Source organism: Quercus suber, unplaced genomic scaffold (assembly GCF_002906115.3).
Source record: "Quercus suber isolate HL8 unplaced genomic scaffold, Cork oak 2.0 scaffold_8, whole genome shotgun sequence".
NCBI classification, from domain to species: domain Eukaryota; kingdom Viridiplantae; phylum Streptophyta; class Magnoliopsida; order Fagales; family Fagaceae; genus Quercus; species Quercus suber.
In genome coordinates, this window is record NW_027069474.1 from 390,144 (window position 1) to 407,854 (window position 17,711).

General features: G+C 36.6%; 1 protein-coding gene and 1 long non-coding RNA gene across 2 annotated transcripts; both read left to right on the top strand.

Moving 5' to 3' along the window:
• The first annotated feature begins 4,616 nt into the window (after positions 1-4,616).
• Positions 4,617-6,475, top strand: LOC112012731 (uncharacterized). Its single transcript, XR_002883018.2, has 3 exons — positions 4,617-4,782; positions 4,924-5,022; positions 6,192-6,475. It is a non-coding gene; the product is annotated as an uncharacterized LOC112012731 (long non-coding RNA).
• A 3,894-nt stretch (positions 6,476-10,369) lies between these two features.
• LOC112012726 (uncharacterized) lies at positions 10,370-10,774 on the top strand. Its single transcript, XM_024045118.1, has one exon. It carries the CDS (start codon positions 10,370-10,372, stop codon positions 10,772-10,774), a length of 405 nt encoding a protein of 134 aa, XP_023900886.1.
• The last annotated feature ends 6,937 nt before the right edge of the window (positions 10,775-17,711 follow it).

A 17,711-nucleotide genomic window follows, 5' to 3' on the forward strand; every position in this document is an offset into this window, starting at 1 on the left:
TCAGACAGAACCAATGCCTTGCATGGTCCTTGAACTCAAGCCTATGGGGAAACTAACCGCCTCGAAGGGGACCTGGGCTAGGAAGAACCAGAACCCTACCTAGTCCTTGGGGCATAACGGGTCTGCCTAAGCATAACGCCCTCACGTTATTACAATTACTGCCTTGATTGGCCGAGATACAATTGGAGTTAAGATTATACAAAAAAAAAAAAAAAAAAAAAAAAAGAGTGGATAACGTGCTAATGAATAAATAGCCGGAACAAATAAAAAGAGAAATAAAACTCACGTTGCATTAAGTCCATAGAAGTTACATGGCATGAGTCACATTACAATAATAAAAAAAAGAGACAAAACGAACAGCAAAACAGAAGCAAAAACAGGGCAGACGTGTCCCGACAATGCACAAAACATGGTGTGACAGAGGCGCCAAAGAGCCTATTCCTTTCACTTAATCTCCCCATCTAGTGGGTAGCTGGTTCGTGACAGCCTCAAGGTCCTCTGAGCTCTGACTTAGATGGATAACCTGCAGAGGCACGGCAGGGATAGCTGCCTCCTCGGTGGAAGGGACCTGGGTATCGGAGGAGGGATTTGCAATCTCTTGAGGCGCCTCCTCGTTGGGGCCTTCCCTTGATCCAATTACCCCAAGAGGATCACCCCCTTTGGCAGGCTCACCGGCAAGTCCAGCAACTGAGGCTCCTTCACCTGGAGTAACCCCAACTTCCTCAACAACCTCCTCAGCCTCGGAGGTATCAGAAGCAGCCTCGCGGATAGCAGGGGGGTAGTACACACTCTCAGCCTTCCACAGGTCAGACGAGACCTCGACCCCGGCTTGTTTGAGGGTCTCACCCCAAACTTGGGAACAGTAGCGCCTACATACCTTAGGGACTTGAGTTTTGAAGGCAGCTTCCGTCTCGGCCACCCCCGCGATGTAAGCAGCCTCCTCGGCTTCCTCTTTAGAAGCCAAAGACTCCTCCCTACCGAAGTCTGACTCAGCCTTAGCCCTCACAGCTTCATCCTTGGCCCATACAGCCGCATTTTTGGCCTCCTCAGTAGCAGCTGCCTTCTTTGTCAGGTCTGCAACCACCTCCTTGGCGATTGCTAGTTGTTTCTTTGCATCAGCCAGACGCCTCGTCTGATCTCGGGCCTGCTTCTGGGCACTAGCAAGGCCTGACTCTGCACTGTCTCGAGCCTGGGTCATCACCTTTAGCTCCTCCCTGGCCGTAGCGAGGTCAGTCTCGGAAGTCTTGAGGGTCCGAGTGGCCTCTAAACGCTTCTCGCGCTCCACATCGAGGGCCCTTCCCTGGTCGTTGGCCGCTACCTCCAACCTAAAGGTGGCCTGGACGGCCTGCCAAACAAAACGAATGCATAATAAGCCAAACTCAGAAAAAGGAAGAAAAATTGAAGTCAGAAAAAATCACAAGTATTGGGGGTCTTACCATTTCTAGGTACCGCTTAAGGCTGAGGAAGACCTGCTTGCTCCTCAAAGTCTCCAGCTCAGCCATATCCGCAGGGAGCAACAGGCACCTCTCCAGAGCGTCGGCCACATGCTCACCTTCGCCCTCCTTAAAATCCATGAGGGAGGAGTCATCCCTCAAAGACTCCCTATGGAGCATTAGGGCAGGAAGCCAGGCTTGAGCCTCGGGCTGGGCAGCGACCTACCTATCTTGGCCTTGAAGGCCTATCTTTATCTGCTTTGAGGACCGTCGAGTGTCGTCCCTATCCTGCGAGGACACTGACTTGGCCCCCATAGGCCTTTTGCCCTTGTGATTAGTGGGCTCGAGTCTAGACGACAGACTCGTCTGAGGCGAAGGAGGAGGAAGTCTAGACTGGGTAGAGGCCGACCTAGTCTGGGTAGGATGAGTCTTGAGAGGAGGAGGGGGAAGCTTTGGCTGGGACTTCCCCGGTTGGCCTTCGATCAGGTCTACTAGATTGGTGTGGGATTTCCTCTTGTAACCTATCTCCATCTAAGTACCAACCCTTGGGAGCCGAAGATCAGCTTCAGACAAATAGGGGTCCCCCAAATCACCAGAGGGATCCTTGGACTGATCGGATCGGTCAAATGCACCAAATTCGTCCTCAAACGAGCTTAGTCCGACCACTTCTACCCCCTTTTTCGAGCTCCCTTCCTCGGCCTCTGCTACTTAATGGGATGAGGAAGAACCTGCTAGCGGGATGCCCTCCGGAATAGAAGTTCCTTCGAAAAATGAAAACCCGTCCTCTACCACAGTGATTTGCCTAAGTCGAAGATCACGAGCCTTAATAACATGCTTCAGGACCGGGAACAACTTCTGGGTCGGGTCGCGTCCGAGGATCTTATGGGCGGCCCTGACCTGGTTATCGGTATCATTCAAAAAGAACTCCACCCTTAGAACGGCTTCCAGGTTTGCCTTGTTGACCAGGTGAAAATGACGCACGAAGGCGTGCGGATCTGCAAAAATAGAAACAAAACTCCTATGGTCAATCAAACAAAAAAGATATACGACCAAGAAAAAGAAAGAAAAAGAAGTTAGACCATCCCCTACTTCGAGTACCCTACCTGGCTCTCCCTCTACTGTCGGGCAGTGGAGACCATCGTGCCACTTCCCTGACACAATGAGAAAATCTTAAGTCAACCCCTTACTAGAATCAGGGAGACACTGGATAAGCCGAACCCTATCGTCCCTCGTCTTCATATAGTACGACTTACCCTTCAGGTGCTGAAGGTTGTAACACCAATTTACATCGTGGTGGGTTAACCTTAGCCCCATCTTCTCATTCAGGGCATCTACGCAGCCTAGTATCCTAAACATATTAACAGCACACTGGGTAGGGGCTAGCCGAAAATGCCTAAGGTAACCGCTTGTCACTGGCCCCATAGGGATTCTCATGCCTCCCTCTATGAAGGCAACTATGGGAATCACAACTTCGCCCTCGTTCCTTTTAATGAGCCACTCTCCTTCCTCGCAATACCTCAAGCCGACATTACGGGGTATCCCGCAATCAGCAATGAAATTCTCCATCATCTCCTCAAACTCAACTAACTTCTTGAATTTACCCATCCCTAGTAACGACTCAAAGACCCAAGAGAGAAAGAGAGAGCAAAGGAGAAAAAGGAATCAGAGAGAAGTTTGTGCTACGGAGAGAAGGAGACTTATGAAAATGGGGAGATTCTCCTCGGACAGACTCTTTATGCTGAAGAGGGGCGCTGGTCAGGGTGGAGATTGGGCCAGATTCAGAGTATGTACGCCGAAGTTCTTGAATGCACAAATAAGGAGGCCAAGCGGTTCAAACGAGTATTTATACCCTCAATTAAAATTAACCAGGAGGAATTTCCCGCCCATAAAGGCAAGAAATCCCCACCGACTGATTGTCATCACACCATTGAACGGGGGGAACATGGAGCCCCTAAAATTTAATGTAGGCACACACCAAATATCGAGGCGCCAGAAACGCGCACTGGACAAGCGAAGAGATTCCAACGCTGACGAAGGCCGAGGTTGGGCGAATCATGACAAAGGCCTGAGGGTGTCAAAACCCTCCTCCCTGTCCGAGGAGGCGGGCAGCAGGATTTTAAGGGGCTATTGTGGGGCCTAAGAACTTAGTAGCCTCGGCCCATTTTACATCCAGCCCAAGGCCCATGCCGAGGATGAAGAATTGTCTGAGGACGTCGTATGAAGGCCAGAGCAGCAAGAACCACAGCCGAGGATGGCCTTGTCCTCGATGGACCGAGACCAACACCAAGTGGGGGGAAAAGTCTAGTACAGGGTGTCACCTCCACGCTAAATGCGCTCACCTAACCCTCTGGCCGCATTAATGGAGATGTGACTCCATGATGGGGCAGCCCTGGCCACTAAAAATGACACGAGTATTGATAATGCAGCTGTGGGGACGGGCAATCAAGAGGAAAGGGCACGGATGATCAACAGGTGGAAGAGAGAGACGGTAAGAAGAGGACTATATAAAGGGAACCAACAGAATAGTGAGGGAAAAAAAAAAGAGCGAAAAAGGAAAGGACCTCTGTCAAGCTCCTCGGATTGGTGCCGTGGAGAGACCTTGAGGAGTAACTCCGGTGCGCCGGCCTTCAACGAGTGTGAGTCCTGTTTCAGGCGTTGTCCGTTTGTTAGGGCCTAGTTCTTGAATCCACTCTCTAAAAATGTATTGTTTGGGCTTATTGGACCGTTTTCCTTTTGATTTTTGAGAGCTTTTTCAAACTGAGTCCTTACAGTGTAAACATAAGAATTTGTGCATTGTTTAAATTTTATTATTATTATTATTTTGTCCTTTTACTTGTATTGAAAGGAAGACAAAGATGATATGATCATATTTATTGTTATTATTTTTCCTGCATGTGAAAAACGAGTCGACCCGTAACCCAATCAACCTGACTGTTTGCAACCCATTTTTTACCATTTTTTACTCGAACACAAATGGTGCTGATTCAACCCATTTGCCATACTTAATAAAAATTATCTCAATTTTATGAATTATGTTTACTATATCATTATTTTCTGTCTATCATATAACAATATACATTTTTTTTGAAACAAATATTTAAAATTGTGAGTTAAATATACAATTTACATAAACAACTCATCACATATTTTCTCCTAAACGTTTATAAACAAAACCAAACACACAAAGAGAGATTTTCCTCCAAATGCCTTCCTTCAAAACGACTTGTAGCACATATATCACTTGCTAAAAAAATTGTACAAAACTACGAAGCCCAAGTTAGCTCGTCTTCCTTACCTCCATTTCCACAGTTTGCACTGTAACCCCTCCTCTCCCAATTCGCTCCAACAGGTAATTTTTACTTTATTATATTTTGTTTTCTTACATTTTCTCGATTACCCAACAGAGCAATGGAGGGTCTGAGCTAGTTTTGAATTTCAAAATTGAATCTTTTTGTTTTGTTTTTAACTAAAATTATTATGATATATACAGTGAAAAAAATGAAGTTTGTGGATTGGTACGTAAAGATTGGGGTAGTTTCAGCTCTCATTGGAGCTTCAATGGAGTTGTTTATGATCAAAACCGGTTTCTGTATGATAATCTTCCTTTTTGTTTATGACCCTTATTTACAATCTTACCCTTTTGTTTTCCTTTTTCTTCAATGAACCTTATTAATGTTATAAAAGCAATTCAATTTGGTTTTTGTTTGCTTTGGCTATTGATTTATTATTATTGTTTATCAAAATGGGTTTTTTAAACAAAGTTTTGGGGTGAATGCTAAGGAAACAGTGCCTAAGCTTGTTGTTGTTAAAGGGCGTCCCTGTATATGCATAGACTTTTATCAGAGTAATTTTGTTGAAGAAGTTTTTTTTTTTTGGGTGAATGTTAATCAAACAGAACCTAAGCTTATTGTTGTTAATGGGTGTGTCTGCATAGTGCATATGCATGAAATTTTATCTGTGATAATTTTTTTAAGAAGCAAATTTTTTTTAGGATAATGTGAAACTGGCTGCAGTGAGTGTCATACGCTCTAGCAAAGTTACTCTGCTTGATAAAGATATTTGTTTCACTTTCCAATTATGTTTGTCTTGGTTCACATCCAAATATCCTATATCCAATATTGAAGAAATCTGATTTTGGGGGAGAGAAGTAAAGTAATGAGAGAATTTGTGGTTACTTGACTCCTTGGGTGACACTTGTATGGGATGGATTGATGTGCATAAATTGATAGATCATACTTATTTCCCATCACCATGTTGACATCAGTGCAGAAGGCCTGTTTCACTAATTACAATTTGAAAATTTCCAAAATCAGATTTTGAATATCTTCTTTTTGCATATTTCAAATTTAAATGATTATTAGAGTCAGTTGCCTTCCTATTGTAAAAGCGAAAACCAGCATCATTTTCACCGAACCTTGATCCTTGAAGTTAGGTACACCTAGAACTAGGTGTGTATCTTAAGTTATATGGCCTCAATGGCATAAGGCATCACACTTTCACACTTGCATATTTTTTGTTGCGGTATGGATAATGGGCTGCTGGTTTCACACTTAAAACCAAGGTTTATCTTTACCATTTGACAAAATTTTCCACTCTGTCCAACTGCCTCCTTATTTGAAAATTTAGCTATTGTTATCAAATGTTGTTTGGCGTCATCTTGTATAATCCTTCCATAATTATGTTAAGAGCACCTGTCACATTCAGTCAATTGATTATTACGCTAACAATTAGTTTTCCTGTTGTTCTGTTACTATGCAGATGACCAAGTGACCGTTCTGGAGGCAGAAAAGCGAACTTGGGAGAATTCCCCTGAAGCTCAAGCAATTAAAGAAGCTCTCAATCCTTGGAGAAATCATGACGCACAACCAAGAAAAAATTCTTAACTTTATTCTGTTGCAGTTTCCTCTCAGGTTTATTTCTTTGATGGTTTAACAACATGTTAGGATCTTTGTTGTGGAAAATAATGCATTTGCTCACAACACTGGAACGAAATAGTCCATTTGAGTTTCAATAAAAATTTTGGAATTGGTTTGGCTGTTGAACTTGAGTTGTTTTTGTGTGAAATGTATGTAAATCTGGATTCATGAATGTAGATCTGTGTTTTTGGTTGTTAGAGATGTAGATATGTAGAAATCTAATGCAGTAGATGTGTGAAAAGTGAAGGGAGCTATATACGGAAGCAGATGATAATAGACTTTGTTGCCATGATGGACCATATTTATCAATCCACCCGTAACAAAAGCAGCTTCTTGATAGCAAAATCTGTAATAGATGTCAGGAAAGCAAACTGCAAGAGACAAGCTGTCATGGAGTAGCACCTCTAATGTTATGGTTGAGATGCTCCTGTTAAAACTTAAAAGCATGAACCAAAGGAAGTGGCGTCTTTTGAAGCTTTCAAACGGACTGACTCTTGCCTGCACAAGTTCAAACATCAAAATAACTTATGGCCCTAGCTGCTATCTTCTTCCCATTCTTGTTAAAAACAATGCATAGCACCTGTCAAATAACCATCCTTGTTACTTCTTTTAAAGAGAATGAAAGAAAGAAAAAAAAAAAAAAAAAAAAAAAAAAAAAACACAGCTATAATCTTCTTCCCCCAAAGGCTTGAAGTAGAGTTGTTCTTCTTGATCGATATATATATATATATATATAGAGCCTCGCCTGAACTAGAGTTTTGTTATAGACTTGAAAAAAAAATGCAACATAGGCATTGGCTTGCCTCGGGCCGGTGTGAGTTTTGGCCTTGACTCCCAAAACGAGCTTGGGTCCAACAAGGCCGGCCGTCCACCGATTGAAGCGTGAGACACACAAAAATGTCTCAATACATTAAGATGAAAAATAATACTCAAGAGTTAAGACTGATTTATGAACACTGGCTATGGGTCAAATATATAGCTTTGAATGCATTGGATGCAAGAAATTTCACTCTTGACTCCTGAGCTCAAGGCTTGATAGAAGCATTTGGAGGTTGATGAAAGAGTGCATAAAGGGCAAAGGACGAAACAAAGTGCTTTGACACTAATAAATGCGATTTGTCACTTTTTCTTGCCTGAATGCGATGTGTAGGACGTGTCGGTAAACCCCAAATTAAGATAGAAATGCCACTTTAGACTTTAATTAGTGAAAGGAGAAGCTGACATAATATATGAACACCAAATTACATCCTCTTGACTTCACTTGCCAATCAGTCACAGACTCACAGTCAGCGTGTTTCCATTTTTTCAAGTTCGGAATTGCTTTCACTCTAATGTATGCAATGCTCTAGTTTAGTAGACTTTCGAGTAAATATCACTATTCACAGTGGGATTATTAAGTAATAAGTTGACATGTGTTTTCTTGTTTTTAATTTTATTTCCTTTGTTATTAATTTTTTTTAATTGATAGACAGTGTGGGAGCAAGCGGGGGAGTTTGAATAACATATATGAGATATCATAAATGATACTGTTACCATTAGACTATCACTTGAATCCCGTTATACGTTTTAGTTCGAAGGAAAAGGGTAGGTAAGGGTTATATCTTGGTGGGTCTGTCACAAACTCACAATATATGAGTCTCATGTAGATGCACGTGAGACAAACGCTATGAGATGCCCACTCTATATAGCCAATGAATTGAGTAGGATCATCAATCATATATTAAAAAGTTTAGGATTATTTCATTTAATTATATTTTGAATATGACTAATCTTAATCTCGAGCTCATCATTAATTTAGATTACATATATAGACTTGGTTCATTTTTTTTTTTTTTTTGTCAAGTTTGAGTTCGTTCAAACTAATTAATTAATTTTTTATTTTCCTCATATAAAGTAAATATCATGGCAAAAATTTTTTATCTCTCAAAATTTTATACTAAAGATTAATAATTAAATTTTCAAATATGAGCTTATGAAAATTAGATTCATCCATCTTATATTATTATAAATCATATATTGATACAAAACGGTATAGTCATGTTATTAATAAACTAAAAATAATAGATTTTCCTATCAAAAAAAGAAAAAAAGAAAAAAAAGAAGAAGAAGATTTATACATAAAGTTAGACAATTCAATCATGATTTTATATATTTCACAAACACATATAAATCACATACTTGATAAGTTTATTCACAAATACATTGCTATATTTGAGTTTAATTTGTTGGATAATTTAACCAAACATTGGCTTGAATCGGATTTGTTTACATAGAAGAATATATATTTTAAGTTGAATCTTAATTATTTATAAACAATTCGACTTATTTTCAACTTTAAAAAGGGATATGAAAGGAAAGTAGATGACAGGAAAAAAAAAAAAAGGATATGAAAGGAAGCTAGAGGTATTCAGCAAAATAAAAAGAAAGAAAGAAATCTAGATGACAGGAAAACGAGGAGGAATTTCATTGTTTGATTGAAGTTAATTGGAAGAAATCGGATGAGGAATGAAAAAGAGAGGAATTCATGTTCTTCCTCCGGGTTGGTCATTCCCAACTTCAGAGAAGAGAGAGGGGTGTGAAAGAGGGGGACTCATATGTGGATTATATTTATTAAAATTAGTAATGCAAGAGATATTACAATAAGTATAAGGGTGCAATATTTTTATTTTTATTTTTTTTACAAATCATGTCACCGGTTGTAATATATTTATATATATATATATATAAATTTTTTTTTTTGGTGTAATTAACATTGGTAGAATTATTTTCCTATCTCTTCCTCTAAATATACTTCAAAAAGAAAATTGCTATCCCTTTCATTTCCCTCTCCTCTATTTTTGGAAAAAATGTAGCACCACACTTTTTTGTGCCACAATTTTTTATACAAATCTGATGTGATAGTTGTGAATGGTAAAAATAAAAGTAATGAGTCTATATAAAAGTGACAAGTAGCTAGTTATAATATGGAACATAAGATAATTGTGAAAAATGGTGTGATTCTAGAATTAGTTCTATTTTGAATGACAAGTAAGTAGCCATAATTTGCGACATAAAATAGTTATGAAAAATAATTTAGAACATAAGTAGTTGTAAAAAAATGGTGTAGATTCTAGAATTAGTCCTATTTTTTAACAACAAGTAGCTAGCCATAATCTACCACATAAAATAGTTGTGAAAAATGGTATGATAATGAGTCTATATAAAAGTGACATGTAGCTAGTTATAATAAGGAACATAAGATAGTTGTGAAAAATAGTGTGATTCTAGAATTAGTCATATTTTTGAGCAACAAGTAGCTAGCCATAATCTGCTACATAAAATAGTTGTGAAAAATGGTATGATAATAAGTCTATATAAAAGTGACAAGTAGCTAGTTATAATATGGAACATAAGATAATTGTGAAAAATTGTGTGATTCTAGAATTAGTCATATTTTTGAGCAATAAGTAACTAGCCATAATCTGCCACATAAAATAGTTGTGAAAAATAGTATGATAATGATTCTATATAAAAGTTACAAGTAGCTAGTTATAATATGGAACATAAGACAGTTGTGAAAAATGGTGTGATTCTAGAATTAGTCCTATTTTGAGTGAGAAGTAAGTAGCCATAATTTGCTACATAAAATAGTTATGAAAAATAATTTAGAACATAAGATAGTTGTAAAAAAATGGTGTGATTCTAGAATTAGTCCTATTTTTGAGTGACAAGTAACTAACCATAATCTGCTACATAAAATAGTTGTGAAAAGTGGTATGATTCTATATCTAGTCCTATTTTTGAGGCAGAAGACCGATGGATGACGTGAAAACCACCATCAAATTGGAATGTCAAGCAAGAACCTACCCCCTCCTTTTGACTAGAAAGGTGAGATGAATTTGTAGTCATGATCACATCAACAAACAGCCACAAGTTTTGAATGACTACTATATAATAAAATACTAAATGAACATCAAAGTTCACCTAAACTTAAAATAATATTGATTACATTTCGTTCCCTATATTGGGCAGGCATGAAAAATGGACTCTAAAAATGGTGTGGATGTGTCTTCCTCTCTTTTTTTCGAGGATACTGCAGATTCTGAAACCGATGCTGCTGACCCTGATAAAATACATGCAGATGTTGGTGCAGCTTATGATGACCAGGATGCTGAGTCGTGTAGCTATGACACAAGGGACAATACACTTGGTTTTACTAAGGCTGTAGATTGTGATGATCAAGATTCTGGTGATTCTATTGGTATTGATGGGGATGATCCTCAGGAACTCAGTACAAGTAGCTGCAAGATGAGATTTTCAGATGTCACTTCAAGATGTTTGTCAAAAAAAAAGGGAGAAGAGGAAAAAAAGGTTGATAAAATTGATGTGGATGAAATGGAGGACAGAGTCTTTTGGGAGACTTGCATGGAAGTGGGATATCCATGATCATCCTAGTACTCCTCTGATCGATCGTCACCCTAAGTACATCACTGATCATAAGGTTTTTTTTTTTTTTTTTTTTACATATGTAAAAAAAAAAAAAAAATCTATTAAGGTATCTATGCTGTTCTAAGGGGGATTTCAACCTTGAACATCTTTGTGAAAACATCCGTAGTTGTCGGTTAAGATACAAGGCTCTTAGTCATACTCATGTAATTAAGGACATGTATCACAATATTTTTTTAGAAACATGTATTCCTAAATCCAACCCCGCTAGTGCAACTTTTTAATCCTAAGCTGCTAAGGTGAGGTTTGTTGAGACACTCTCAGTGGTATCTATATTTGTTTGTGTTACTTGGGGTGTATATTGTAAGGTCACGATCTGTATGAGAAATTAAGATCCATTAAGTTATGGTGAATAATAAGAGTCACCGCGCGCTCAGGCTTATGGCCTAGATAACCATTAAACTGGTTCAAGGATTTGGATGAAAAGAGGAATAGGTGATAGGAACCCCATCTTGTTCAATCCAAAGATTACACTTCTACGTATACCATAGCATTAGGCTTATAACGCTCAAAATCCAATTTTAATTTAATGCATGAATTTATTGTATTTTAACCATTTAGCACTCTGATACAACCCCCTTCACCGCCGCGAGCAGCATTTTCCAAAATAAAACAGTAGACAAGAAGGAATTTATGGTTATACTTCGAGGGACAACTAAGACCTCCTCAACAAGCAAAGCTTGATTTTTTTACTAAAAATATTCTGATACTCTCCCTCTTTATTAGTCTTAAGCCTTATATAGACTTACAACTGAACGTAAAAACAAAACAACACCTAAATGATAGAAACAGTTCCTGCAACTGCTACAACTGAACGTAAAAACAAGCCAACGCCTAAGCGATAGAAACAATTCCTACAATGCTACAACTGCCATCCTACTAATCTGATAAGGATAAAGGCAATTGCTATCCTACTAAATAACAATTACTTGAAATATTAGACAACAACTAATAGCTAAGATAAAGATAACTCCTAAGCAATTCAAACTACCAAATAACTTATCAACTTGAAGTCATCTAACTGCTGTCCACGTAGCAGTTTGTAACATTCTCTCTTGTGACAAATCAAGCTCCAACTTTTTAAATTGTCCTTTTTAAACTTTGAATTTTATAAGCCATGACATTTTGACCACTTTATATTCGAAACTACTAATGGAGTATTATATTTGATGGGAGAGAAATTTTCATTAGCTTCAATTACACCTAAACTGTCAGGTCTCAGGAGTTAGGTTTGCGTTGGAAATTAAGATTCATTTACCAAAACACGCGTTAATGTGGGTTGAATATAAAATGATTTGGTTGGGTTAAGGTCGAGTCAAAAGCTGCTTGAAGACTATAAGGTTTAAGAAGACTCAAGAGAGTAGTTCATTGGTAGAAATCCGTGAGTTTCTTGTTGTTAGTTTTCACACAATGTAGGATTTAAGAATGCAAAATCCCGTGGTTGTGGATTATGTTGAATGAAGTGTAGCATGTGTTGAATTTGAGTGATTTACAGTTCATATTTGTTAATGTGAAATGGTCATTTAAATGAAAGGAGTCGAGTTTTTTCCCCCACTAAAAAATTAGTGGCTCTAGGCTATATTTTCAAGAGGAAAAATGATTCTCAAGTGTCACTCTCTTCTAATTTTGCACCTCCTCCGCTTTATTTGTTAAGTCTCTATTGAATGAAGAAAGGTCTCTAACACTTAGAAACCTATTAACAGTCTTCATCTTAAAAGTATCCAGCTCATATGTATCTCCTAAAGTGATAAAATAAGAGAAAGAAAAAAAGAAAAAGAAAAAAAAGAAATGATATATCCACAACATTTTCACAACATTTTTATAACATTTTCGTAATAAATTATAAGTAACAGGATGTTGCGGGTTGCTATTAGTAGGTAAAAAAGTAATTTTAGTAATACGTTCAAATTGGAACCAATAATAACTTACCCTCAATGATTTGTTGTGAAAGTATTATGAAAATATTGTGAACGTAACACTTTTTAGAAAAATTGAGCAATTAACTAAAAATCAACATCTAGAAACTAAAATTGCTAAAATACCCTATTCTGTGTGTTGATTGTTATTTCACAATCTGGTGCAAGTGTTGATTGTCACTTTGACTTCTAGCTCCCATTTTCCTTCTTATTCAATTTTGCTTTGATTTTATGATCTCTTTATAAGATAATTACTAGTTTATTATCAATTTTGAGTCATTTTGTGATCATATTAACTCTAAGATTTAATTAGATTGTTAATTACTCTTTATGTCCTCAATTGTTTGGCATACTTAAAAAACCTAACTTTTTAGGGAACATCATTAAATGTCTTATCTCCTAAAAAAAAAACAAGTTAGAAGTTTTCAAAATTACTCTTAAAAAAATTTATAAAAAATTTGTTTTAAAAGTTGTGATTGAAAAAAAAAAAAAAAAAAAAAAAAAATTTTCAAAAAGTTGTGATTGAAAAAAAAAAAAAAAAAAAAAAAAACTTTTCCAGTATTGGCCCCAACACCTGTTAAGAGATTTTAACAGTTCTAAAGAATGAAAATCGTGAAATTAAGATGGTTACTTTGAGGGAACTGGTCCTCCTAAGAATAGAGAAGAGAGAGAAGAGAGACTGAGATTAAGAGTGTTCTTATTTCAGCTTAATTCAAATCCCGGTATCATTCTCTTATTAATAGGCACAATTAGGTAGTTAGTTAGTTTAACCAACTCAGAACAATTGTAACTACAATAGTAATTGATTACCTACCTAGGGAATTATTACAATACAATGCAAGTGTACAATACAATCATACAGATGAGTCAATAGCCTATCATGAGTCCGAACATTTCCTTCCCAATTTAAAGCACCTTGCCCACAAAGTGAGGAAAATGAGTTGTAGCTTGTAAAGTGATTCCCAAGTAGCATCTTTAGGTCATGCTCCCAGCCATTGAACCAAAACCTCATTAATAGTTCTAGACCTTGGAGTTTTGACTTTGTCAGCAACACAAGAATAGGTTTTGGCACTAGATGCCCTTCATCATCTTGAGGAGGTAGTGTAGGGAAAGGAATTATATGTTGTCCTAACTTAAGCTTTAAGTAAGAAACATGAAATACATGATGGATCTTAGTCTGAAGGTAAGTCCAGCCTATAAGCCACTGGTCCAACCTATTGCAACACGTTGAAGGGTCTAAAGTACCTTGGAGATAACTTCCACTTGCCCTTGTAAGCTAAATATTGCTGCTTATATGGTTAAAGTCTCAGATAAATCCAGTCACTAACTTGGAAAGATTTGGCAGTATAATGCTTATTTGCCTGGAGTCTCATTTTTTCATGTGCAGCCACCAAATCACCCTTAAGAAGAGCTAGGACATCTTGCCTTTGTTGCAACAAGGTGTCAACAACCTCCACCCTAGTAGTACCAGGAACATAAGCTTGCAACTTTGGAGGAGGAAAACCATATAAGGCTTTAACCATTCTAAAGAATGAAAATGGTGGAATTAAGATAATTACTTCAAGTGAATTGGTCTTCCTAAGAATAGAGAAGAGAGAGAAGAGAGACTGAGACTAAGAGTGTTCTTATTTATGCTTAATTCCAATCATAGTACCATTCCCTTATTAGTAGGCACAATTAGGTAGTTAGTTAGTTAGTCTAACCAACTTAGCATAGTTGTATCTACAACATCAACTTATTACTTACCTAGGGAATTATTACAATACAATGCAAGTGTATAATACAATCATACAGACGAGTAAATAGCTATCATGTAAGAGCAACTGCATTAATCTTTGCAAAATTTCTTCTATTTTAGCATAAGAACCTACTTTTTCCATTTTACACCGTCACTTTTACAAAACACACACACATTAGATATTATACACTCTACTTTATTCAAATAATCATTTTATTCATTTTATTATTATTATTTCACTCTCAAATAACTCTCACTTCTCACACTGATCCTCTCACCTCTCTCTCCTCTCAAACCTCTCTCTCATCTGCCATTGTTGCTCTTCGCCGACTCCACCGCTGCTGCTTCTTCTTCTTCTCTTATCCCAAACCAAAACCACATCATCACCATCATCATCTTCTTCTTCTTCTATAAATTACCAAGCAAAATAACACAAATCATACCCAAATATTCTTCTTCTTCTATAAGACAAAACGAACTTGTCAAGTTATTGTCCTGCAAATACAGTGTGTATAGTCACTGGAGTCTGAGGAGTGAGGTTGGGATCTGACCAGAGATTTGGTTTCTGGCAAGGACGACGATTTTTAAGCGGTGGAGACTAGAGATTGAGTCAGGGAAGTTTCTGAAGAAGTTGTTGTTAAGGAAGAGAGATTTGAGGTTGAGGAGGCTAGTGAGGTCTAGGATTTTGCTAGAGAGAGAGTTTCCTTTGAGGTTGAGGACTCCGAAAAGGGAAAGAGAAAGTTGAGAAAGAACGTCAGTAACGAAGTGAGAGAAAAAAAGAATCAAAAAATCATTTGCAAATGAACAGTAACTGTGAATATATGCACAATTATTGTTGCAATTTTGGATATACAAACTTATGCACTCACTAATATGAGTGTTTTTTGGTTAAAATGTGTAAGACTAACATCTTTTTCTATTTTGCAAACTTATGCAAAAACTAATGCCGTTGCTTTAAGAGTTCTAACAACATCGTAGTTCTTAGTTGTGTCATAACCTCCAAATTCCATGTTGATGGATGGAAAAGAAGTGTGTGTGGGGAGCTAGGTGATAATTTGATGGTTGGTGGTCTCCGAATCTTTAAGGCAAGATAGTGAAGTCATCATCAATCTCATTCTCTTAGTGATAGCCTAATGCTTTCCAATGACATAAAGCTAAAATATGCGGTCTTTGAGGAAACTACCCATAGCTTGAGCCTAAAGAGTGTAATTATCCTCATCAAGAACTATGTGGATGAGATAAGAGATATCATTCTATCCCATTTAGAGAATAAAAAAAAAAAAAAAAAACTAGGTAAGTTGCTTTTGATCAAAGTCAAAGTCAATCATTAATGAGCAATAGCTTGGGATGCTAATATGGCATGTGAAGTGGTGCTTTGATGAGACTAACTTGGTAGCACCTGGTTGCGAGTTGTGACATATGGTAAAATGTGTGTAGTTTTATTTGTTGGCATATAGGCTAATGTTAATATATAGGTCAATCTTGCTTAACTCAGTATATTGTGCTTGTAGGTTCTGTTTGGGATTCACTTATTTTGTAGAAATTGAAAACTTTTTGCTAAAATTACTGTAGATAAAGATAAAAGTTAATTAAAATAGTACTGTGGAATCCATAAATAATACCAAAAAATGCAATGAGGCTCATAAATAGTAGCAGAAATAAACTGAATAATAAAATAAATAGGTTTTTTAATTTGAAACCAAACGCACATATAGTATCCTCGTATTACTTGTACTTTACACATATTTAACTTATATAAAGCTCTCTATTGTACCGTGTTCCACACACAATATAGGTTGAAATGGTATCTTCAACTTCAATTAGCATGTGTAGGCGCTTGTGAAAGCTGTTTTGGCTAATTCTGACAATGTTTTATGGTTCATACTCTGATCGCTCGATTTGGGTGGTTTCCCGTCTGTTTTCTGACTCAAATCGATACATGGACAACCTAGATCTCACAAGAAATAGGTTGAAATGTTAACATGAAGTCAGGAACATTGTCTAAGAGCAGTGCTGTCATGAGGAAGGACACTAAAAAAGAAGAAGAAGAGAATTTTCTTAGAGCTTGAGCTTTAATGTCATGAAAATATTGAATGTTTGTCGGTACTAATCTACATAAGAATATTGTACATGGGATGCCTTTGTGTAAGCATGAAGAATTGGACCAATCATCCAATAGTACAATGACAAGGGTAGTGCAATGTATTGATACACTGAATAATACATAAAATTTATAACGAAACAAAAAGAAAATTCGGAATAATACATGATAAGATTTACTGAAAAACTAGGTCAAATTTCATTCAACGGCATATTTTATTTAGCCTAAAATTTATTGAAAATTGTCCTTAAAATATCCCACAATATTGCGCCACAATCTAATAAATTTTTTGCGTTACTCAACCTACTGTTTCTTTCATTTTATTATAGTTTATTTACGCAATTTCAAATCAAGTTCTATTGGATTTAGAACAACATTAAAGAACACATACCATGACCAAAAATCACATTAATTGGACATGTAAAAGATTCAACAGAACATGGTTTTTTTATTATTATTTATTTTATTATAATCGAACACAAATAAAAGGCAGACGATCGAAATAAGACTTTGTGATAAATTGGACCTTTGATTAGTATGCATATCATAATTTTATTTGAAACATCCAAAACACGTGCATTAGGTGTTATCACAAAGTTTATACCAAAAAACAAAAAAAACAAAAAAAAAAAAAAAAAAAAAAAAAAAAAAAAAAAAAAAAAAAAAAAAAAAAAAAAAAAAATCTTCGTCCTATAATATATGAGATCTATAATAAACATTCTGATTGCTAATTATAAATAGAAAATAACATGCAACTCTAACAATGTCCAAGTGTGCAACCATTTAATTTCCAAATATTAAGGACTTTGAGCAAAATATCATAAATATAAATTTGCATCCTTCAAATAATAGAAAACTCAATTCAAATAAACATGTCATTTTGCTAATAAGAATCTTGTAGCCCAAATCAATGGTATGGTCTACTCTCCTTTATTAGAAGAAATTTTTTTTAAACCCCCCTCTCTATTATTGTAACTATCAAATTATCAAAAAATAAATTAAAAAAATAATTTTGGAAGGCACATCAGACAATGAGAAATTGCTTATTTTGTTCTTTGATGCTTGAATCAAATATCTAAGTGAATATCACAAGAATAATATAAAACCGATTTTCAATTAAAA